This window comes from Hemiscyllium ocellatum, chromosome 18 (genome assembly GCF_020745735.1).
Source record: "Hemiscyllium ocellatum isolate sHemOce1 chromosome 18, sHemOce1.pat.X.cur, whole genome shotgun sequence".
NCBI lineage: Eukaryota > Metazoa > Chordata > Chondrichthyes > Orectolobiformes > Hemiscylliidae > Hemiscyllium > Hemiscyllium ocellatum.
This window is the reverse complement of record NC_083418.1, coordinates 58,507,147-58,528,440: the sequence shown is the minus strand read 5'-3', so window position 1 is coordinate 58,528,440 and position 21,294 is coordinate 58,507,147. Positions and strand designations below refer to the sequence as shown.

The 21,294-nt window shown below is 42.8% G+C and overlaps 2 protein-coding genes across 5 annotated transcripts in view; one reads left to right on the top strand and one right to left on the bottom strand.

Annotated features, from left to right (window-relative positions):
- Positions 1-8,227, bottom strand: part of elp4 (elongator acetyltransferase complex subunit 4) — a 267,666-nt gene extending 259,439 nt beyond the window's left edge. Inside the window, exon 1 of one of the 2 annotated variants that reach the window (XM_060839056.1) lies at positions 8,083-8,227. In XM_060839056.1, coding sequence (XP_060695039.1) covers positions 8,083-8,212 — 130 coding nt within the window. In that variant the 5' untranslated portion in view covers positions 8,213-8,227. Of the gene's footprint in view, positions 1-2,200; positions 2,242-8,082 lie in introns of those variants that run through there. The other variant, XM_060839058.1, reaches the window with a different exon arrangement.
- Positions 8,228-8,386: 159 nt separating this feature from the next.
- The window catches only part of immp1l (inner mitochondrial membrane peptidase subunit 1), a 164,143-nt gene continuing 151,235 nt past the window's right edge, over positions 8,387-21,294 (top strand). For all 3 annotated transcript variants that reach the window (XM_060839051.1, XM_060839050.1, XM_060839049.1), the window contains exon 1: positions 8,387-8,474. The gene's annotated coding sequence lies outside the window, so the exon portion shown is untranslated. The remainder of the gene's footprint in view (positions 8,475-21,294) is intronic.

Here is a 21,294-nt window from a genome sequence, read left to right as displayed (position 1 = left end):
ATCTATTCCACTACAATGCTAATAGATATTGGCTAATCCACAAGCTATTCCAAAGAAGAGCAAGGATATTCACCATGGGGTCCTGCACAACATTTTTGTTTGAAACAGAAAAGAAATTTTGGGTGATCCCTTTGCTGTTTGTGGAACCTTGCTGGTAGCAAATGTTTGTCTACATTACAACTGTGACTCCATTTAAAAGGAAATGCCATAAAAGGCTCTCAAGCCCTTTGCGATGTCTTCTAATCACAAAAGGTGCTACAGAAAATGAAAGCTGCTTTTTCTTTTGAATCAGTACACTCAAATAAGAATGTTTAACATGTTATACATTTTCGCACTTAAACATTGGAATTCCATACAGAACATTTTGACACTGGGTCTAATCCAACAAATAACCTGAGAGTGTGAATGAGCTTCACTGGACTTACTTTCAGTATCTGGCACATTCCCAATTTGCATGTTTGAGGAGATGCATAGAGGTCATCAAGACCTGTGCACAATAATAAACTCCTTTGGTATTTTCTCTAATACTGTGCTAGTTCTCTCAAAGGCTAAGGTTTGTGCATCTGGCAGTAGTTAAATTGCCAGACTCAGATTCACTCACGTTGGTCAAAAGCCTAGTCAACATACAAAAAAGGATTGCAAGCCACTGGTTAGTAAACCCAACAAATCTATTAATGATTGCTACACCAGTTGCACGAGTTTACAGGCAACTAAAAAGAGGCCATTATACAATTTAAAAAAGGATTAGAAAACAAAAAGTGATTGAAATGCCCAACACAATCTTTTGAACTTGGATAGGGAGGCTATTCTATTCACAATTCCTTAAAAAACATTTTTGCATTCATAAAAGGGATACTGATTGGGCAGTTATGATATTTACAGAAGCCCTTTTCCTCCTCAAAATTATAGAACTCATACTTTGGATTAGGTTATTTTCAAGTGTCTTAACAAATCTGCAAACTACTAGAGCATGGTGGAACACTCCCTCCAATTCCAAACTTGAAATTTCTCATACAGGAAACAAGGTTGTGCAAGAGTAGGAAGGGATACAGCTATAGTTTTAATTCCCGGTCTTGAAAATACAAAGCACTGTTAGGATGAAGATTTTGATTCCAGTAACAGCATTACTTCTAAACTTTATTCAAAGATTGACCCAAGTTTGAAAAGTCACCATACATACTGGATTACAATTTAGTAATTCTCTACTGGGCATAAGTATCTGCTCTCAAGTCAAACTCCATTCAAAAGCCATAAATCAAAATCAGTCCTAAACAAATTGTTTCTGGAGTTTGATTAATAGAAAGTGACATCTATATAATCCAGTTCTTTTTATCTCAAATAAAACACTTAAAGTTTGATATCAATGTACCCGCTATAAACTGAAGATTTTTTTTGAGAGATTAAAAATCCATGTTCACAATGAACTGCATACGTCTGAAGTACAGACAAAAACAGCTGTTCTCGAATTTGGAATAATCATGCAGCATTAACAAAATCATTACCCAAATCAAAAGGCTGAAAACATTTGAATAGGGCAAGCCAGCAAATAACAAATACAACTGCAATATTTTGGGCTGTGTTTCTTTGACATAAACAGGTAATAAAATAGATATTATAAAATTTATCGAAGGCAGGGACCTTGTACAGGACACAGCGAGCTTCAGCTGGAGTGCTGCATTCAGTTTGGGCACTACACTTTCTAGAAAATATCGGACAAGGTGGAGCGAAAAGAAAAAAAAAAATCACAAATGTTTCCAGGGATAGAGAACATATGAAGACTGAAGAAAGAAAACAATGGTTTCCTTGGAGAAAAGGCCATTAGGAGGAGATTCGATGGAAGTATTCAAAACCATAAGGGTCTGGACAGTATGTAGGGTGAAACTGTCCCCGCCCATGAAGTGATAAAGTGCAAGTGTTTGTAGATTTAAAAATATGTTGAAAAATAATATAAAAACCCAAGTCTGGCAGCATCTGTGAAGAGAAATCAGAATTAATGTTTCAGTCGAGCAAAACCTGCTGAGCTTTTCCAGCAATTTTCATTTGTTTCTCATTTACAACACTTGTGGTTTTTTAATATAAAGAAACATTCACATAGCAAATGGTTATGGCCTGGAATGCACTGCCTGTGTGTGGTGGAGGCAAGTTCAATTGCAGTCTAAGAGATCCTTGTAAAATCAAAAAAATCTGTGTACAAACTTACAGGGAGAAGGCCAGAAATGACTAAGTAAATTGTTCAATCAGAATAGACACGATGGTCCAAATAGCTTCCTTCTATGCTGTAGTCATATTGTGAAAAATTCCACTGAACTTCAAGTTTTCACAGAATCTCCGAATTATTACAGTGCAGAAAGAGGCCAATTAAATATAAAGAACTTGATAGTGAAAATCTGCAACAAGAAAAAAAAAGGTGCTGGAGTAACTCACATCTTGCAGCATCTGTAGAGAGAAAGAGTTACAGTTGAGTCCAGTGACCCTTCATCCCATTGCACCTGCACCCTGCTCAATTATCTTGGGCTAATCTCCCAAGGGACAGCCTAACCACCATCCCTTGACATTCAATGGTGTTACCATACCAGGCCTGCTGTCAAGGAAAGGCCGCCAGCATTCTCAAAGATCCACCCCACCCTAGCAATGTTTTTCTACAACCTCTACCACCGTGGAGAAAGTACAGAAGCCTGAACACACGCACCAGCCAGTTTCAAGACATTTTCTACCCTATTGTTGTTAGAATACTGAATAGACACAAACTCTTAAAATTTGCCTGTACCTGTGTTTTTGTCTTTGCCACAGCTTACCTATTATTTACTTAGGTATGTTACTTAACTCTGATCTGCCTGTACTGCTCGCAAGACAAAGCTTTTCACTGTACCTCGGTACATGTGACAATAAATTCAATTCACTCAATCGCCCACTATCAACAACCCAGGAGTTATCATTGATCAGAAACTCAATTGGGCTCACCACATAAATGCAGTGGCCACAAGAATAGGTTAGAGGCTAGGAAAACTGCTGTGAGTAACTCACCCCCTGACGTCCGAAAGTCGACAAGGTCCAAGTCAGGAGTGTGATAGAATACTCTGCATTTGCCTGGACGAGTGCAGCCTCAACAACACCGAAGATGCTTGACATCATCCAGAACAAAACTGTCCATTTGATTACCACTGCATCCACAAGCTTACAGGATGGCTTTTTGGAACAGCTTGTCATGGAGCCCACAAGGGAGCAGGCTATTCTGGACCTAGTGCTTTGCAATGAACCAGACTTTATAAAAGATCTTAAAGTAAGGGAACCCTTAGGAAGCAGCGATCATAATATGTTAGAGTTCAGTCTGCAGTTTGAAAGAGAGAAGGCAAAATCGGATGTAATGGTGTTATAGTTAAATAAAAGTAATTATGAGGGCATGAGAGAGGAACTGACAAAAATAGACTGGAAGCAGAGCCTAGCGGGGAAGCCAGTAGAGCAAAAATGGCAGGAGTTTGTGGGTATAATTGAGAACACTGTACAGAGGTTCATCCCCAAGAAAAGAAAGATTATCCGGGGAGGGATTAGACAGCCATGGCTGACAAAGGAAGTCAGGAAATGTATTAAAGAAAAAGAGAGATCCTATAAAGTGGCCAAGAGCAGTGGGAAATCAGAAGATTGGGAAGGCTACAAAAACAAACAGAGGATAACAAAGAGAGTAATTAAGAAAGGAGAGGATCGAATATGAAGGTAGGCTAGCCAGTAATATTAGAAATGATAGTAAAAGTTTCTTTCAATACATAAGAAACAAACGACAGGCAAAAGTAGATATTGGGCCACTTCAAATTGATGCTGGAAACCTAGTGATGGGAGATAAGGAAATAGCAGGAGAACTTAACAAGTACTTTGCATCAGTTTTCACAGTGGAAGACATGAGTAATATCCCAATAATTAAAGGGAGTCAGCGGGCTGAGTTGAGTATGGTTGCCATTACAAAAGAGAAAGTGCTAGAAAAGCTAAAAGGTCTTAAAATTGATAAATCTCCTGGCCCCTATGGGATACATCCTAGAGTTCTGAGAGAGGTGGCTGAGGAAATAGCGGAGGCATTAGTTGAGATCGTTCAAGAGTCACTGGAGTCAGGGAAAGTCCTGAATGATTGGAAGATCGCTGTTGTAACCCCCTTGTTCAAGAAAGGATCAAGACAAAAGATGGAAAATTATAGGCCAATTAGCCTAACCTCGGTTGTTGGTAAAATTCTAGAATCCATCATTAAGGATGAGGTTTCTAAATTCTTAGAAGAGCAGAGTCTGATTAGAACAAGTCAACATGGATTTAGTAAGGGAGGTCATGCCTGACAAACCTGTTGGAATTCTTTGAAGAGGTGACAAGTAGGTTAGACCAGGGAAACCCAGTGGATGTGGCCTATCTAGACTTCCAAAAGGCCTTTGATAAGGTGCCACACGGGAGGCTGCTGAGCAAGATGAGGGCCCATGGTGTTCGAGGTGAGCTACTGGGATGGATTGAGGATTGGCTGTCTGACAGAAGGCAGAGAGTTGGGATAAAAGGTTCTTTTTCGGAATGGCAGCCGGTGACGAGCGGTGTTCGCAGGGTTCAGTATTGGGGCCACAGCTGTTCACATTATATATTAATGATCTGGATGAAGGGACTGGGGGCATTCTAGCGAAGTTTGCAGATGATACCAAGTTAGGTGGACAGGCAGGTAGTACTGAGGAAGTGCGGAGGCTACAAAAGGATCTAGACAGTTTGGGAGAGTGGTCCAGGAAATGGCTGATGGAATTCAACGTGAGCAAATGTGAGGTCTTGCACTTTGGCAAAAAGAATAAAAGCATGGACTACTTTCTAAACGGTTAGAAAATTCGTAAAGCCAAAGTACAAAGGGATCCGGGAGTGCTTGTCGAGGATTCTCTAAAGGTAAACATGCAGATTGAGTCCGTGGTTAAGAAAGTGAATGCAATGTTGTCATTTATCTCAAGAGGGTTGGAATATAAAAGCACCATTGTGCTACTGAGAGTTTATAAAGCTCTGGTTAGGCCCCATTTGGAGTACTGTGTCCAGTTTTGGTCCCCACACCTCAGGAAGGACATACTGGCACTGGAACGTGTCCAGCGGAGATTCACACGGATGATCCCTGGAATGGTAGGTCTAACATGTGAGGAACAGCTGAGGATCCTAGGATTGTATTCATTGGAGTTTAGAAGATTAAGGGGAGACTTAATAGAAGCTTACAAGATAATACATGGCTTGGAACGGGTGGACGCTAGGAAAGTTTTTCCATTAGGCGAGGAGACTAGACCCGTGGACACAGCCTTAAAATTAGAGGGGGTCAATTCAGAACAGAAATGCGGAGACATTTCTTCAGCCAGAGAGTGGTGGACCTGTGGAATTGCCGCAGAGTGCAGTGGAGGCCGGGACGCTAAATGTCTTCAAGGCAGAGATTGATAGATTCTTGGTGTCTCGAGGAATTAAGGGCTACGGGGAGAATGTGGGTAAGTGGAGTTGAAATGCCCATCAGTCATGATTGAATGGCGGAGTGGTCCCTTACTTCCACTCCTATGTCTATGGCCATCCACTCCCTCCTCCATTGATGTTCAGTAGCAGTGTGTACTATCTACACGATGCACTGCAGGAGTTCACCAAAGACACTCAGACAGCACCTTCCAAACCCATGACCATCCAGAAAGGACAAGGGCAGCAGATTTATGGGAACATCACCACCAAGCCACTCACCATCCTGACTTGGAAACATATTGGCATTCCTTCACTGTCGCTGGGTCAAAATCCTGGAATTCCCTCCTTAGTGGCATTATGGGTCAACTCATAGCAGGTGGACTGCAGTGATTCAAGGCAGCAGCTCATTACCACCTTTAAGGGCAACTAGGGATGGTTAGTAAATGCCAGCTACCCAATAACACCCACATTCCACAAAGTGAGCAAAGTCCCTGCACACCATCACTATCCCGAAAAAAAAGGACAGCCATAGACTGGTTAGCAAGGTTAAAATCATATGGAATATAGGAAGAACGAGCTATTTGGATACAGAACTAGCTCAATGGTATAAGACAGAGGTTGGTGGTGGAGAGTTGCTTTTCAGACTGGAGGCCTGTGACCAGCAGTGTGCCCACAAGGATCTGTGCTGGATCCACTGCTTTTCATCATTTATATAAATGATTTAAATGTGAACACAGGATGTATGGTTAGTAAGTTTGCAGATGCCATCAAAATTGAAGGTGGAGTGCACAACAAAGGGTAACTCAATACAACATGATCGTGATCAGATGGGCCAATGAGCTGAGGACTGGCAGACGAAGTTTCATTTAGGTAAATGTGAGGTGCTACATTTTGGAAAGCCAAATCAGGGCAGGACTTATACACTTAATGGTAAGGTCCTGGGGAGTGTTGCTGAGCAAAGACCTAGGAGTGCAGGTTCATAGTTCCTTGAAAGTAGAATCCAAGGTTGACAGCATAGTGAAGAATGTGTTTGGTATGTTTGCCTTTATTAGTCAGCGTATTTAGGTAGGAGTAGGGAGGTCATATTGCAGCTGGAAAAGACATTAGTGTACTTTTGGAATACTGTGTACTATTCTGGTCTCCCTGTTATAGCAAAGATGTTGTGAAACTTGAAAGGGTTCACGAAAGATTTACAAGGATGCTGTCATGGTTGGAGGGCTTGAGTTGTTAGGGAAAGGCTGAATAAACTCTGACCATTTTGCCTGTAGCGTAAGTTGAGAGGTGGCCTTAGAGGTTATAAAATCATAAGGGGCATGGATAACGTAGATAGACAAGGTCTTTTCACTCATGTAGGGAAGAGTCCAAAAGTAGAGAGCATAAGTTTAAAGTGAGGGGAAAGATATAAAAGTGACCCAAGGGGCAACTTATTCACAGAGGGTTGAGTGTGTATGGAATGTACGCCAGAGGAAGTGGAGGAGGTTGGTACAATTACAACAATTAAAAGCCATTTGGATGAATATGAATAAGAAGGGTTGAGTGGGATATGGACAAAATGCTGGCAGATGGGACCAGATTTATTTAGGATATCTGCTCAGCATGGACAAGTTGGACTAAAGCATCCATTTCTGTGCTGTCTGACTCTAACAACTTCTTCAATACCTCAACTGAACCTGCCTCCACCACATTTCTAGGCAATGCATTCTATACCGTAACTGTGTGAGAGATTGTCCATCACACCACCTGTGCTTTGTTTGCATATTACTTAAATTCATGACTCCTTTTTCTTGTCTCTTGTACAAGCAGAAACAATTTCATATCAGCATATTTTGCACATGGTTTTGAAAACCTCAGTCAGGTTGACATTCCAGGTTACCTCTCAACCTTCTCTCCAGGGACAACAGTTCAACTATAAAATTAGATTGAAGAGGTTGGAAGTTTCTCAAACCTGGAACCATTCTGGGAAATCAATTCTGCATTCATTTCAATGCCTTTGCATCATTCTTATAACCTAAGATCAACAAGTGGGTTGTACAAGCTCAACATCACCTCCCTACACTTGTACTCTATGGTCCTGATAAAGTCAAAAACATCCTGCTTTACTTACTGTTCTCTACACCTGTTCTACCACTTTGAATGTTCTGCACATACATACAGGAGAAAGTGAGGACTGCAGATGCTGGAGATCAGAGTCAAGAGTCTGGTGCTGGATAGACATAGCAGGTAAGGCAGCATCTGAGGAGAACTGACATTTCAGGCAACAATCCTTCATCAGCAATGTACATACATGCATCCAGGTCCCTCTGCTCCTGCAGCATCTGAAGAACTGCACCCCTTTGTTGTTTTTTCAGTGTCCTTCCAATCATACTTCTCTGCATTGAACCTCACCCCCACCAATGTAGCCAGTCCACCAACTTGTCAATGCTTTTTTGAAGTTCCACAATATCCTCCTCATAAGTATCCCCTGCACTCCAGATAGACAACCCCCTGGACAAGACAAGGAAAAATTATGATAAGCTGAGTATCCCTTGCCTGATCCGTCCCTTTGTCAATTAGGTGTCAGTTACGTGGGGTGGGGAGGCTGAGTCTTGAATTACAGACACCCTCTATCTGCGTCTTCAGTTGAATTCAGTTACAGAAACCAGGCTCACTGACCTATAATATAGTCTAGAGACGGTACCCCAGTAGACAGTAGCAGCTGCCCATTCCGCAGCGATGGCCGAGTCCCAGGCACCCGCTGGCTCCGCACCTTCCGTTGAAAACTCGTGCCACCACAAGATGCCATCTTCACACGGCTGTTATTCGCGTTGCACTTTGGGTAAAAGGCAGGGGCGTGGCCGATAGGCGTGGTCGGCAACACCAATCAACAGCGTCCTAGGAAGGGCTATCCAACCAGCGCTACTGTTTCTAAACGTCGACGTCAGGGGCGCATAATAGCTTATTTGTGATTGGCTTATCCCCTTACCTTCCGTACCAGCGGGTCTTTGAGAGCGCGTACGGTTGACGTTGTGAAAGCCTTGTGTTAATCTTCAGTTTGAAAAGAAAAGGTACAGATTTGAACTTTACTTATTTTAGAAGCCGTTGTTACTATTGCCAATGTCCTTGATTTAAATGAGTTAGACATTTAGTGGCATCGGAGATTCAAAGCTGTCAAACCGTAACCAACTGTCACTGGAGGGTATTTGATCAAATGCGCATGCGCCTTGTTGGAGTTGCTGTGAGAAGTGCTGTGTTAGAAACTACAAATCCCACAGTGTGCTGTGGAAGACTTGAAAGAGAGAAATAGGAGTGAGATCTAGTGCACAGTGGATCTATGTCATGTATGACTATCGACAATTAAAAATAATGAACTTCTGAAGAAGGGTCACTGGACTCCAAACGTTAACTTTGTTTTCACTCCACAGATGCTGTCAGACCTGCTGAGTTTCTCCAGCAATTTCAGGTTTTATTTCTGAGAGTTAAAAATAATGACTTGATTCCATTTTATCAGTCTAATCATTGCCAGTAGATCATTTGCAATGGCTGCTTCTGCGTTGTTCTTTTTGATTAACGCTTCTCCCCCCACCCCAAGATTTTGACCCCTCCATGGACTGTAACCTGCTTTGTTACAGTTATCACCTCGTTTGACCCTGTTGTCACTAAGATATCATTCAATACTGAGTTGATTCATATGTGGGCTCTCTCAACAAAACAGAAAGCAACAGAGGTCACAAAAATATGTCAAGTCATAATGTCCAGTATACTTAAAATGCATTTCTACGAACAACCCCCTTTTCTAAATATGTTTGCACATTGTCATTTACTGTGACAAGTTAACCAGTTTGCCCGTTCTATAAAAGAAGTTGTTATGAACAAAACGATTATTTATTCTCATCAGTTCTGCCGTCATTCATCCATAATCTCTTAATTCAAGTTATTATTATTTGCTTTTCTCATGTCTGTGTGATGTTCCACCAATGTGGGAATACTATTATCATGGACAGTGCTTGATATTCTTCTACTTTTTTGTGGTGTGTCGGCATTGTTGGCTAGGCCAGCATTTAATACCCATCCACAATCGTCCTTGAGAAGGTTGTGGTGAGCTGCCTTTTTAAACTACTGTATCCTTGGTTTGTAGGTATACCTGCAAAACTATTAGTAATGGAGTTTGGGAATAAGTGAAGGAATGACAACATCGTTTGAAGTCAGAATGATGTATGGCTTGAAGGCAGACTTGCAGATGGCGGTGTTTCCATACACTTCCTGCCCTTTTGCTTCTAGATAGTACAAATCATTGGTTTGTGAGGTGCCATCAAAAGAGCCTTGTTGATTTGCTGCAGTACATCTTGTAAATGTAACTCTCTGCTGCCAGTGTGCATTGCTGTATACATGGATTGTCCAGTACAGTGTTTGGTTAATGGTAGCCCTTGGGATGTTAATAATGAAGGATTCAGGCATTTGGAAAAAAATATACCAAGATATACCTTTCTCATCACGAAGCAAGCCATGTCTTGCTGCTTGCTGGTAACAAAGCAGTCACCCAACTGGCTTTGGTTGTCTGCTTGGTGAAACCATCAACACGACCTCCATCTCCTTATCATGTTCAGACTCTAGGGTTTTAGAACCAACTAGGCAAAAGTGACGACTGCAGATGCTGGAAGCCAGAGTCTAGATTAGAGTGGTGCTGGAAAAGCACAGCAGGTCAGACAGCATCCGAGGAGCAGGAAAATCAATGTTTCGGGCAAAAGCCCTTCATCAGGAATGGAGGCAGGGAGCCTCCAGGGTGTAGAGATAAATGAGCTCAGCACCATCCTCATGACCTGTCCTACCCTGCCAAGCTCCCTTTCCACCTATCCACTCCACCCTTCCCTCTTACCTATCACCTCCATCTCCACACCCATTCACCCGTTGTATTCCTTGCCACCTTCTCCCCAGCCCCCCACCCCATATATCTCTCCACCCTGGAGGCTCCCTGCCTCCATTCCTGATGAAGGTCTTTTGCCCGAAACGTTGATTTTCCTGATCCTCGGATGCTGCCTGAGCTGCAGTGCTTTTCCAGCACCACTCTAATCTAGACTCTCGGGTTTTAGAAGCTGACTACCTCTCAGTTGTGATTGATGGTTTTTATGTATAAATTTCTCCACAGAGGGCAGGTGTATGCCACTGTTGAATTTCTTGGAGCATTCCGCAGCAATGTGACCAGACCTATCCATTGCAACGCTGGGGACAGGAAGAGTCAAACAACATCATGACACTTTGTGTTTGCATAAGGTGGATGTCCACAGCTATGCCTAAATGTGGCTATGCGGATAAAATGTTGTGAATGTTTTCCCTCCACTTTATCTCAAGATTTATACATGTCCCTGAAAACAAATTCCCTTTTTAATTTCTCACTAAATAGCTCAGGTGATTTCCACACTTTGTGAGTTAAAAATTGGTTAAATTTGAACTATTTTCAACAGCTAGGCAAAAGTGAGGACTGCAGATGCTGGACATCAGAGTCCAGATTAGAGTGGTGCTGGAAATGCACGGCTGGTCAGGCAGAATCTGAGGAGCAGGAAAATTGACGTTTCGGGCAAAAGCCCCTCATCAGGAATCTTTACAGCAGCTGATGACCAGTTCTTACTTGCAATGGAGAGGGCGTGTTTTTCCCATGTTTGCACTCTATTCTTCCAGTTTTGTAGTGCATATGTGGCCACCTTCAAATTATATTCCCAGCCCCTGATAGTGAAGGGGACAAAGGACTGGTTGATCCAGCTTCCAAATTACACAACTTCACTCTTGTGTCAAATTATCCTGGATCCCAATCTCTTTCAAGTAGTTGCAGATGCTCATCAGTTTGTGCACTGACTGCACGTGTGAGCAGAAGACAGTAAATTAATCCGTATACTGGAGGCTTTGATCTCAGTATCTTCATTACTTGGACAGTCAGCCCTCTTCTGCTTGCAAAGGATTCCATAGAACACATGAACATGATGGGAGGAATTTTAGTTGCTGCACCAGGGGCAGTCTTGAGCTACCTGGCTGTAAATCTGAGGTCTCTCCCTAAGTTATCCAAGCTATTTACCTCCTATTCATACTTTAAGACACTCTTGTTCCTTTAGACCAAGCTTTTGGTTTTCTACCATGTATCGTTCAGTGCCAGACTTGCACTCTTCTGAAAAGCCTTGGGATGTTTTAATGTATTAAAGCATCATTACATGTAAAAGGTTTTTGTGCAAATTGGATGTGTTTTTAAATATAAAGAACACAAAATACAAGATGAGAAGCATCCATGCAGAAAGAAACAGAGTTAATTCTTCAAGTTGGTACCCTTTCATCAGAGTTCAAACTGGGTTGCACTGATTGCATAAACGATTAGCAGACTCTATTCCAAACATGATTAAACTGATCAAATTGTCCGAGAGAGATTGCAAATAGTTGCAAGCTCATACGGACATGTTAAGAATTAGGTACGTAAAGCCACATTGTATGTACATTGAGTTTGATTAATCAAAGTAGCTTTTTCTCAATATGTTAATTTATTTTAATGTTTAGATTTACTATTAAAAGAAAACGTAATGCTGAAAATAGTCCAGTGTACAGACTGAGCATTTAAATTATATTTAAAAACTATGAGGTGAAATTCCACTTCTTGAGTTTCTCAAACTACAGATAGTGCATCAGTGGCTTGTTTGATGTGCTCATCAATTTCTTCTTCCGTTGAGGTCAATACAGTTCTTGTTCGGTTTGTAAGTTTGCTCACTGAACTGGTAGATTTGTTCTCAGACTTTTCGTCACCATGCTAGGTAAATCATTAGTGAGCCTCCGTTGAAGCGCTGGTGTTCTGTCCCACTTTCTATTTATATGTCTTGGTCTATAAAAGTGGGTGATATCATTTCAGTTTTTTTTCACTGGTTGCTAAATGGGGTTCAAATTGATGTGTTTATTGATGGAGTTTCAGATTTGGACCTTATTTATCAACCTCTGATAAGAAAAGAACCAGAAGAGATATCACCCATCTTAACAAGCCAAGACACTTAAATAGAAACTGGGACAGAACACCAGTGCTTCAATGAAGGCTTGCTGATGACGTTACCTAGCACGGTGATGAAATGTCTGAGAACAAGCCTAGCAGCTCAGTGAGTAAACTTACAACTTGAGCTACAAATCTCAAAAATCGCAAACAGTTTTTGTTTACTAATACATTTTTATGTCATGGGAGTATGATATTTGTAACTGATTTGAATTTATTATGTGAATACCGGTGTTTGTTATTTATGTGCAGTTTTTAATATTTTGTGTCACATGCTGCAAATTAGCTTTCTTCAACTGCAGCCCCAATTGCTTTAGAAAGTTCCAATCCAGTCTTTCAGGTAGGGCATTTCAAATCCTAATTAACCTCCTGCACAAGATAATTTCTTCCCCTTTCCATTCTAGCTTTCCCTGAGGCATGTTGCACTTATCTGCATTAAATAGCCTCTGCAATATGTCTATCTATTTGACCAAATCATCCTGAAATCTGCTACAGTCCCATTTGTTATTTACAATGTAGATAGCTTTACAAACTTCAACATTGTTCTGAGTTTGTAAAGAGAGTACAATTATATATAATAAAATCAGTCAATGATCCCTTGGAGACCTCACTGCACATTAAGCTCCTACAAAAAAAAATCTTAGCCAATTTCATACTCGCCTTACTGCTATCGTGTTACAATCGTGTAATTATGTCTTCTAATTTCTAAGTAAGTGTGGTATGAGGTACTTTATCAAATGACCTTTGAAAGTCCTTATATAAAACTTTTACAGTATTACCTTTCTCAAGTCTCATTCTTACTTCATCAAAGAAGTAATAATAGAGAAGGATATTTTCAATGGTCTAATATGAGGAGTTGTTTCCACATGCAGAGTAAAATCTTATGTGTCAAAGGTCAAGTATACTGACTGAAGAGCCAGCAAAAGACCCATACTGCTTCTGTTCAGACAGTTGTATTGAACCATGAGCCAATCAGGTAGCTGAGAGGCCAGTGATTGGTATTACCCCAGGAAATCAATACCCTAGGGGAGCAAAACTTGCTGACTGATGGCTGTTTCCAATTACAGACTGCAGCTCTTTAGCTTAACAGTGCCACCGTGAACCTGTGGCTGCTGCTTGAGTAACCGGCACTCAGGATTGCAGAGCCATCCATGCTACAGTTACATAATGTCAGTAATTGGCTTGGTGGAGACTATTGGGAGAGGGATGTCGGAAGAGTTAACAGAAAGGGCAGGGACATGGCTCTCAGCAGGCTGCCCCTTCCTCATTGAGTTCAGTCCCAACTATTGGGGCACTGAATGCATTTGTTAAGGGACCATGAACACTAGGGAAATTGGCCACATGGTTTTAATTGTTTTGCATTCCACATAATATTGAGTTGCTGAGCAGAGGCCGATAGCCAACTTCGGTACCCGTGAGGGTGGCCTTAACCAGGACTTTGGGTTTATGTCACATTACAGGTGACCCCACTACACTATACACACACTCATACACAAGCACACATATACATACACCCTAACGTGCTCACACTCTAATGCAGACCCTCTCATACACCCGCTGTCTGTCATGCACACACGTATACTCCACACACTCTCATCCACACGTACACCCTCTCACAGGCTTATACTCTGTCACACCCAGGTGCACACTCTACCAAGCACGCGCACTCTCATACGCACGCTCACACGCACACACTCACACTCTGTCTCCTCCCCCCACCAACCACACATACTCTCTCTTTCCCACACATGCACGCACACACACATATGCACATATACATCTGCAGAATTGCATTTGCTGATGCATTCTATTTTGTTCCAAAAGTGCACAATCTGCAGGCAGTCAATCCGTGTGACATTTTATAAATTCCTACTTTGGAAATAGAACCAGCCTGACTCAGGATTGGAATACACACAGACTCTAACCTCACACCTTTAATGCATTGTCTGAGCTGAGATGTTACCTTTTAGTATAAAACCTTAAGTTATCTTGGGAATGTGATTTGAAAGAAGTTCTGGGATTTACGTATTAGTGAATTGAAACCTGCAACCCATTCTAAAAGATGAAAGACTTAACAGCAATCTAGGTTTGTTCAATATATCAAATCAGTTGCATAACACTAAGATCTTTTGCTATAAATTCTGTGTCTTATGATCCTGTTCCACAACTACCTGATGAAATAGCAGCGCACTGAAAGCTAGTGCTTCTAAATAAACCTGTTTGACTGTAACCTAGTGCTGTGTGATTTTTAACTTATTCCACATGCAACAGCCCAGTCTGCAGCTAAGTTAATAACAGTGGTTGTTAATTAGGCAATTAGGAGCATCAATTGTTTGCAGTAGAAGAAGATTGACCATAAGCCTTCCCACTCATAACTTAATTCTGAAGGAGGCAGGTAAAATAACTCTACAAAACCTGCTATCTTGTCATCAAGTTACCTTTTATTTACATGTTCATAATACAAGACACTGACTTAGTTCAGTGTCGGCTGTGAGAGTGAACTGAACCCCTGAATCTTCTGTTTTTTTTTCTTTCTTTCTTTTACCCCCACACTACCTCCTAACTGCGGTAGTGCTTATTTTTTCCCCAGCATCCATGTTGTGTGTATGCAGGTGTGAGACGCAGTGAAAGACACAAGGTGCACGAATCTTTATTCAAATTTCCACCACCAGGAAGAAAGGAAACACCTGAGTAGCCTGTGACAAGCAGTGCCCTTCACATCAAAGGGCAATGCTGTGTGATTAAACTTTTTTTTAAATTTCAAAAATATACTTTATTCATAAAATAATTTGATGGTCTGTACAGTTGGTTATGCCATATATAATGTAAACATTTGCACACAGAGATCAGAATTTATCAGTTGTATATACAGGTCTGTACATTTAACAATCATATATCCATATATTTAGCTGAGGCATCAGTGGAGCCCAACTGACTGCTTGGGCCCCCTGTTCTTCTTAGGCAGGCAGATGTTACATGGTGGTCTTCCCCCACCGTGCCTTGGCGGCAGCTGCCCCAAGCTTCAGCGGGTCCCTCAACATGTAGTCCAGGACCTTGGAATGTGCCAGTCTGCAACACTCAGTTGGGGTCAACTCCTTCAACTGCAAGATCAACAGGATTCGGACTGCCCAGAGAGCATCCTTCACTGAGTTGATGATCCTCCAGGCACAGTTGATGTTTGTCTCGGTGTGCATCCCAGGGAACAGACCGTAGAGCACAGAGTCCCGCGTCACAGTGCTGCTCAGGACGAACCTCGACAAACACCACTACATTCCTCTCCAGACTTCTGCATAGGCACATTCCAGAAGGAGGTGGGTGACAGTCATTTCACCCCCCCTTCCCCCGCCGCAGCTGCTTCAAGGGCAGTGTGTGGTGTGGCTGAGAGTTCGGGCGTGCATAAAGGATCTCACAAGCAGAGCCCTTCTCACCACCAGCCAAGCCATGTCTTGGTGCTTGTTGGAAAGTTCTGGCGATGGGGCATTCTGCCAAATGGATTTGACAGTCTGCTCAGGGAACGGCTCGATAGGATCCGCCCTCTCCTTTTCCCGAAGGGTCTCAAGGACACTATGTGCTCACCACTTCCTGATGGACTTGTGGTCAAAGGTGTTTTTCTTCATAAACTTCTCCACGAAGGACAGATGATATGGAATGGTCCAACTACTCGAAGCGTTCTGCGGCAGCGAGGCCAGGCCCATCCTTCGCAACACCGAGGACAAGTAGAACCTCAGTACGTAGTGACACTTGGTGTTTGCGTACCGGGGATCCACGCACAGCTTGATGCAGTCACATACAAAGGTGGCCATCAGGGTGAGGGTCGCATAGTGTGTATTTTTTCCCCGGTTGCCCAGAGCTTTGTACATCGAGTCCCTTCGGACCCGGTCCATCTTTGATCTCCATATAAATTGGAAGATGGCCCGGGTGACTGCATCAGCACAGGTTCTGGGAGTAGGCCAGACCTGTGCCATGTATAACAGCAATGACAGTGCCTCACACCTGATGACCAGGTTTTTTCCCGCGATGGAGAGTGACCGTAGCTTCCATCTGCCCAGTTTCTGCCTCACTTTGCTGATATGCTCCTCCCAAGACTTGGCACACGCCCCAGCCCCCCCAAACCAAATACCCAGCACCTTCAGGTGGTTGGTCCTGACGGTGAAGGGGATCGAGGATTGGTTAGCCCAGTTCCCGAAGAACATGGCCTCGCTCTTGCCTCGGTTTAACAGTGAAGGGGAGGGTAGGTATCAAATCAAAAGTCTTTTTTTTTACAGAACCTCTGACACTCCTTTTTTTCCAGCTCTTAGAATGAGCAGAACCCCCTGACACTCCTGTTTTTTTTCACAGAACTTCTGACACTCCTGTTTTTTTTTTGCTTATTTTTCCCCAGCACCCATGTTGTGTGTGTGCAGGTGTGAGACACAGTGAAAGGCACGAGGTGCATGAATCTTTATTCAAATTTCCACCACCAGGAAGAAAAGAAACACCCAAGTGTCCAGTGACAAGCAGTGCCCTTCACATCAAAGGGCAATGCTGTGTGATCAAACAGTGAAGGGGAGGGCAGTGATCAAATAAAAAATCTTCTTTATATCTTTTTTTTTCTTTTTTAGGATGCCTGACTCTCCTGTTTTTTTTAAGGAGGAGAGTCCTTGCAGTACACGCACACTTGTCCAGTTCTCTCAAGAGCCAGCTGTCAGAGTCAGCTGACTCTCCTGTTTATTTTTTTTAACCCCCACACTACCGCCTAACTGCAGTAGTGCTTATATTTTCCCCAGCACCCATGTTGTGTGTGCGCAGGTGTGAGACACAGTGAAAGACACAAGGTGCACAAACCTTTATTCAAATTTCCACCACCAGGAAGAAAAGAAACACCCAAGTGGCCAGTGACAAGCAGTGCCCTTCACATCAAAGGGCAATGCTTTATGATCAAACAGTGAAGGGAACGGCAGGGATCAAATCAAAAATCTTCTGTATTTTTTTCTTTTCTTTTTTATTATTTTATTAAAAATTAACCCCCACACTACCACCTAACTGTGGTAGTGCTTATGTTTTCCCCAGCACCCATGGTGTGTGTGCAGGTGTGAGACACAGTGAGAGACACAAAGTGCACAAATCTTTTTTCAGTTTCCACCACCAGGAAGATAGGAAAACACCCGGGTAGCCAGTGACAAGCAGTGCCCTTCACAAAGGGCAATGCTGTGTGATCAAACAGGTTAAGAGGAGGGCAGGGATTAGATCCCCTGTTTTTTAAAAATTTTTTTTCCACACTACCGCCTAACTGCGGTAGTGCTTATTTTTTCCCCAGCACCCATGTTGTGTGTGTGCGGGTGTGAGACACAGTGAAAGACACAAGGTGCACAAACCTTTATTCAAATTTCCACCACCAGGAAGAAAAGAAATACCCAAGTGGCCAGTGACAAGCAGTGCCCTTCACATCAAAGGGCAATGCTTTATGATCAAACAGTGTAGGGAACGGCAGGGATCAAATCAAAAATCTTCTGTTTATATCTGTCAGCCTGGTCTTCCTGACTGGACCGCATTAACAGCCCCATTCCATCTGGCTGACCTCATTCCAATCTGTCCACATCCAACACCCCTCCCCACCCCAAAGTCCTGTTCTTTTTCCTATAGCTTCTCTTGGGGCATTTTCACACCAGATCTGGTTCCTCTAACTCTGCCTTGGATACTGATGATCTGTATGAGACCATAGTCCACCTCTTGCATCCACAGCTTCTTGGCCAAAATTCGTCTTCTTCTTCTTCAGCTGATAATGACATCGAGGCAACGACATCTGCTCTTTACTTCTCATCTTCAGAGATTTTTTCGATGCTAAGCAAAGGGGGAGAACCCATGAGTTCTTCAGCCTTGCTGATGTTCTGTGGGGCTGGGTAAGTTTTGCCCCTGCCCTGTTTTGAGGTTGCACCTTTCGCATGGTCCAAGTGCTTGGTAAGGACCGCTTCTCCGGCCTGAACTTTGTATGCAACCTCGGCATCGACCTTGCCTCTTATCCATTCGGGCCATCTCAGTGATTTCAACACCAAACTTCATCCCCAAAGTAAACTGCTTCTCTCACTTAGAGGAGTCTTGTATCCAGTATAGGTGTTCCTGATCCCATTCACCCTCCCACTTGAGGTCTGGGAAGATCAGATTTAACCTGATGTGGAGACTTCTCCCCATTAGAAACTTGCTGGAGCTGTACCTGTGGTTGCATGAGTGTTAGTCCTATAATCAAACAGGAATTGGGACAGTTTGGTATCAAGTGATGCTATATTCTGTTTCTTTAAGCTTGCCTGCAAAGTTATAACTGCTCTTTCTGCCAGACCATTGGTTGATGGATGGTATGGAGTTGCCCTTATATGCTGAATGCCATTTGGCTTTTGGAAACACTTGAAATATATGCTAGTGAATGATGTCCGTTTGTCTGTGACCAATAACTCTGGGAGTCCATGTATTGCAAAAGATGGTCACAGCCTTTCAATTGTCATCCCCCTGTTTGACGACTGAACTCCATGCACATGCAACCATGTTGAATGGATGTCCACAATGATTAAAAACATAGAGCCCATGACAGGATCAGCATACCCAACGTGTACGTGACCAAGATTTACCTGGCCATCCTCATGAACATGGGGAGCTGCTGGTGGTAATGTTTTGTCTTTGTTGGCACTCTGGGCACTGCACCACCCAGGCAGCTACATCAGCATCCAATCCTGACCACCAGATATAACTTCTCATCAATGTTTTCATTTGGAAACATGTGGGTGACCCTGGTGGAGTTCAGCTAGTATCTAGTGGCAACCTTTGCTCGGGACAGTCACTCCCCATAATAATATACTGTCCTGTCTGGTGATCTGGTCTTGCCAGATCCAGAAAGGTCTCAGTTCTGGTTGTAATGGTCCTTTTGTTTCCCCCATTACCAACAGTTTTTTAGTTTTGCCAAGATGGGATCCTTTTGTGTCCACAGTCTGATTTTGTCAGTGGTGACTGGAAAGGTATCCAGAAAGTTTAAAATCAGAATGGATTCTTCTAGTGGCAGCACCACCAGTGGTGTATCTGCCAGTGGGTGGTGGCTCAAGGCATTGCATATGAAACTTGGCCTCCTGAACGGTGATCCAACTTTTAATTGCCTGGACTCAGAATAAGAGCCCACCACTGAATTCGACTTGAAGCAACGGGCAGCACGGCTCTGTCCTCTTTACAAAGCCCAGCAGGGAGTTGGGGTCCGTTACTATTACAAATTTACATCCTCAAAGATATCAGTGGAACTTTCTCACACCAAAGATTACTGCCAAATTTTCCTTCTCTCTCTGGGCATGTTTTCACTCTGCATCAGCCTAAGTTCGGGAAGCATCTCCTGGGTGTTCCTCCCCACTGTGCCACTGGTGATCCAATACTAACCTGGAGGTGTAGCATGTTAGCAATATATCTCGCCAACAGTTTAAATGAAGATAGCCGCTTCTTCACTTCCCTAAAGGCTACATATTGGCTATGAGATCATTTCCAGAGCTGATCCTCTTTCAATAGCAGATGTAACGGTGCCAGGATGGAGGCCAGATTACACATAAACCTTCCATAGGGAAGACCTAAGCTCTGGTACAGATGTGGGATTCAAGGCACCTTTGATCACTCTCATTCATCTTCCAATGGGTATAAGGTTTTAGGGACTGTATAGCTCAAGCGGATCACTAGTAGTGCTTGGAACACACATTTTCCCCTCCTTCAGTGCACACCCACCTTGCAGAAATGTTTAAGCACCGTGTCCAAATTCTCCAAGTGCTTTTTATTGGTCTTTCCAGTTATAAGCACATCATCTAGATAAATGGTGACTTGGGATATACCTTGTAAAATGCTGTCCATCATCTGCTGGACAATGGCACAGGCTGGTGATACCCCAAAAGGCAGTCTTGTATATTGATACAAACCGTTATGGGTATTAATTGTAGCATACTTCTGGCAATCCTCATCTAATTGCATTTGCAAGTGTGCATGGTTCATCTCCAGCTTCATGAATAACAGCCAGTTTTGCGTGCAAGTCCTGTATGTGGAAAGTGGTTTATCATTTATCTGAAATTCCCACAAAGGCTTCATAATCAGTATGACTGGTGCTGCCCATTCTGCAAACTGCAATGGTTTGATTATTCCTTTGCTTTCCAGCTTCCTGATTTCTGCCCATAAGGCAAATTGCACTGACCAGGCCTTGCAAAATCATTAGAATTGCTTCTTGACCAACATATAAGGTGGCATTGGCCCCTTTGATAGTCCATAGCCCTTCCTGAAGAGCATTTGATATTGAATGCTCAAGCTTCCTGAAGAAGGGCTTATGCAGAAGTGACTCTACTGCTCCTTGGATGCTGCCTGACCAGCAGTGCTTTTTCAGCACCACACTCTTTGACTCTGATCTCCAGCATCTGCAGTCCTCACTTTCTCCTTCACTCAATTAACCATTTCTAATTGAAAAATGTCAAGCCAATCAAGTTGAAATGTTCTCAACTAATTTCGCCCCATCAAGCTTGGGCCTGAGCCTTTTACGATAGTCAGTGGTAACCGAACCAGCTGCTTCTCATAAGAGACCGGAACCGAAGTTGTAGGGGTTCTGTGGGATTGGTTTTCAGCATGATTGAGGTTTTATGCATGTTAAGGGTTGGAGTCTAGACCAAATTTTGTTAAAGCTGGTTCTGCAATCACTGATACAACTGTGCTTCAATCCATCTCCATTACAACCGGATGACCATTTATGGAGTTATACAGCACAGAAACAGACCCTTCAATCCAACCAGTTAATGCCGACCATAATCCCAAACTAAACTAATCCCACTTGCCTGTTCTTGGCCTATATCCCTTTAAACTTTTCCAATTCATGTACTTAGCTAAATATTTTTTAA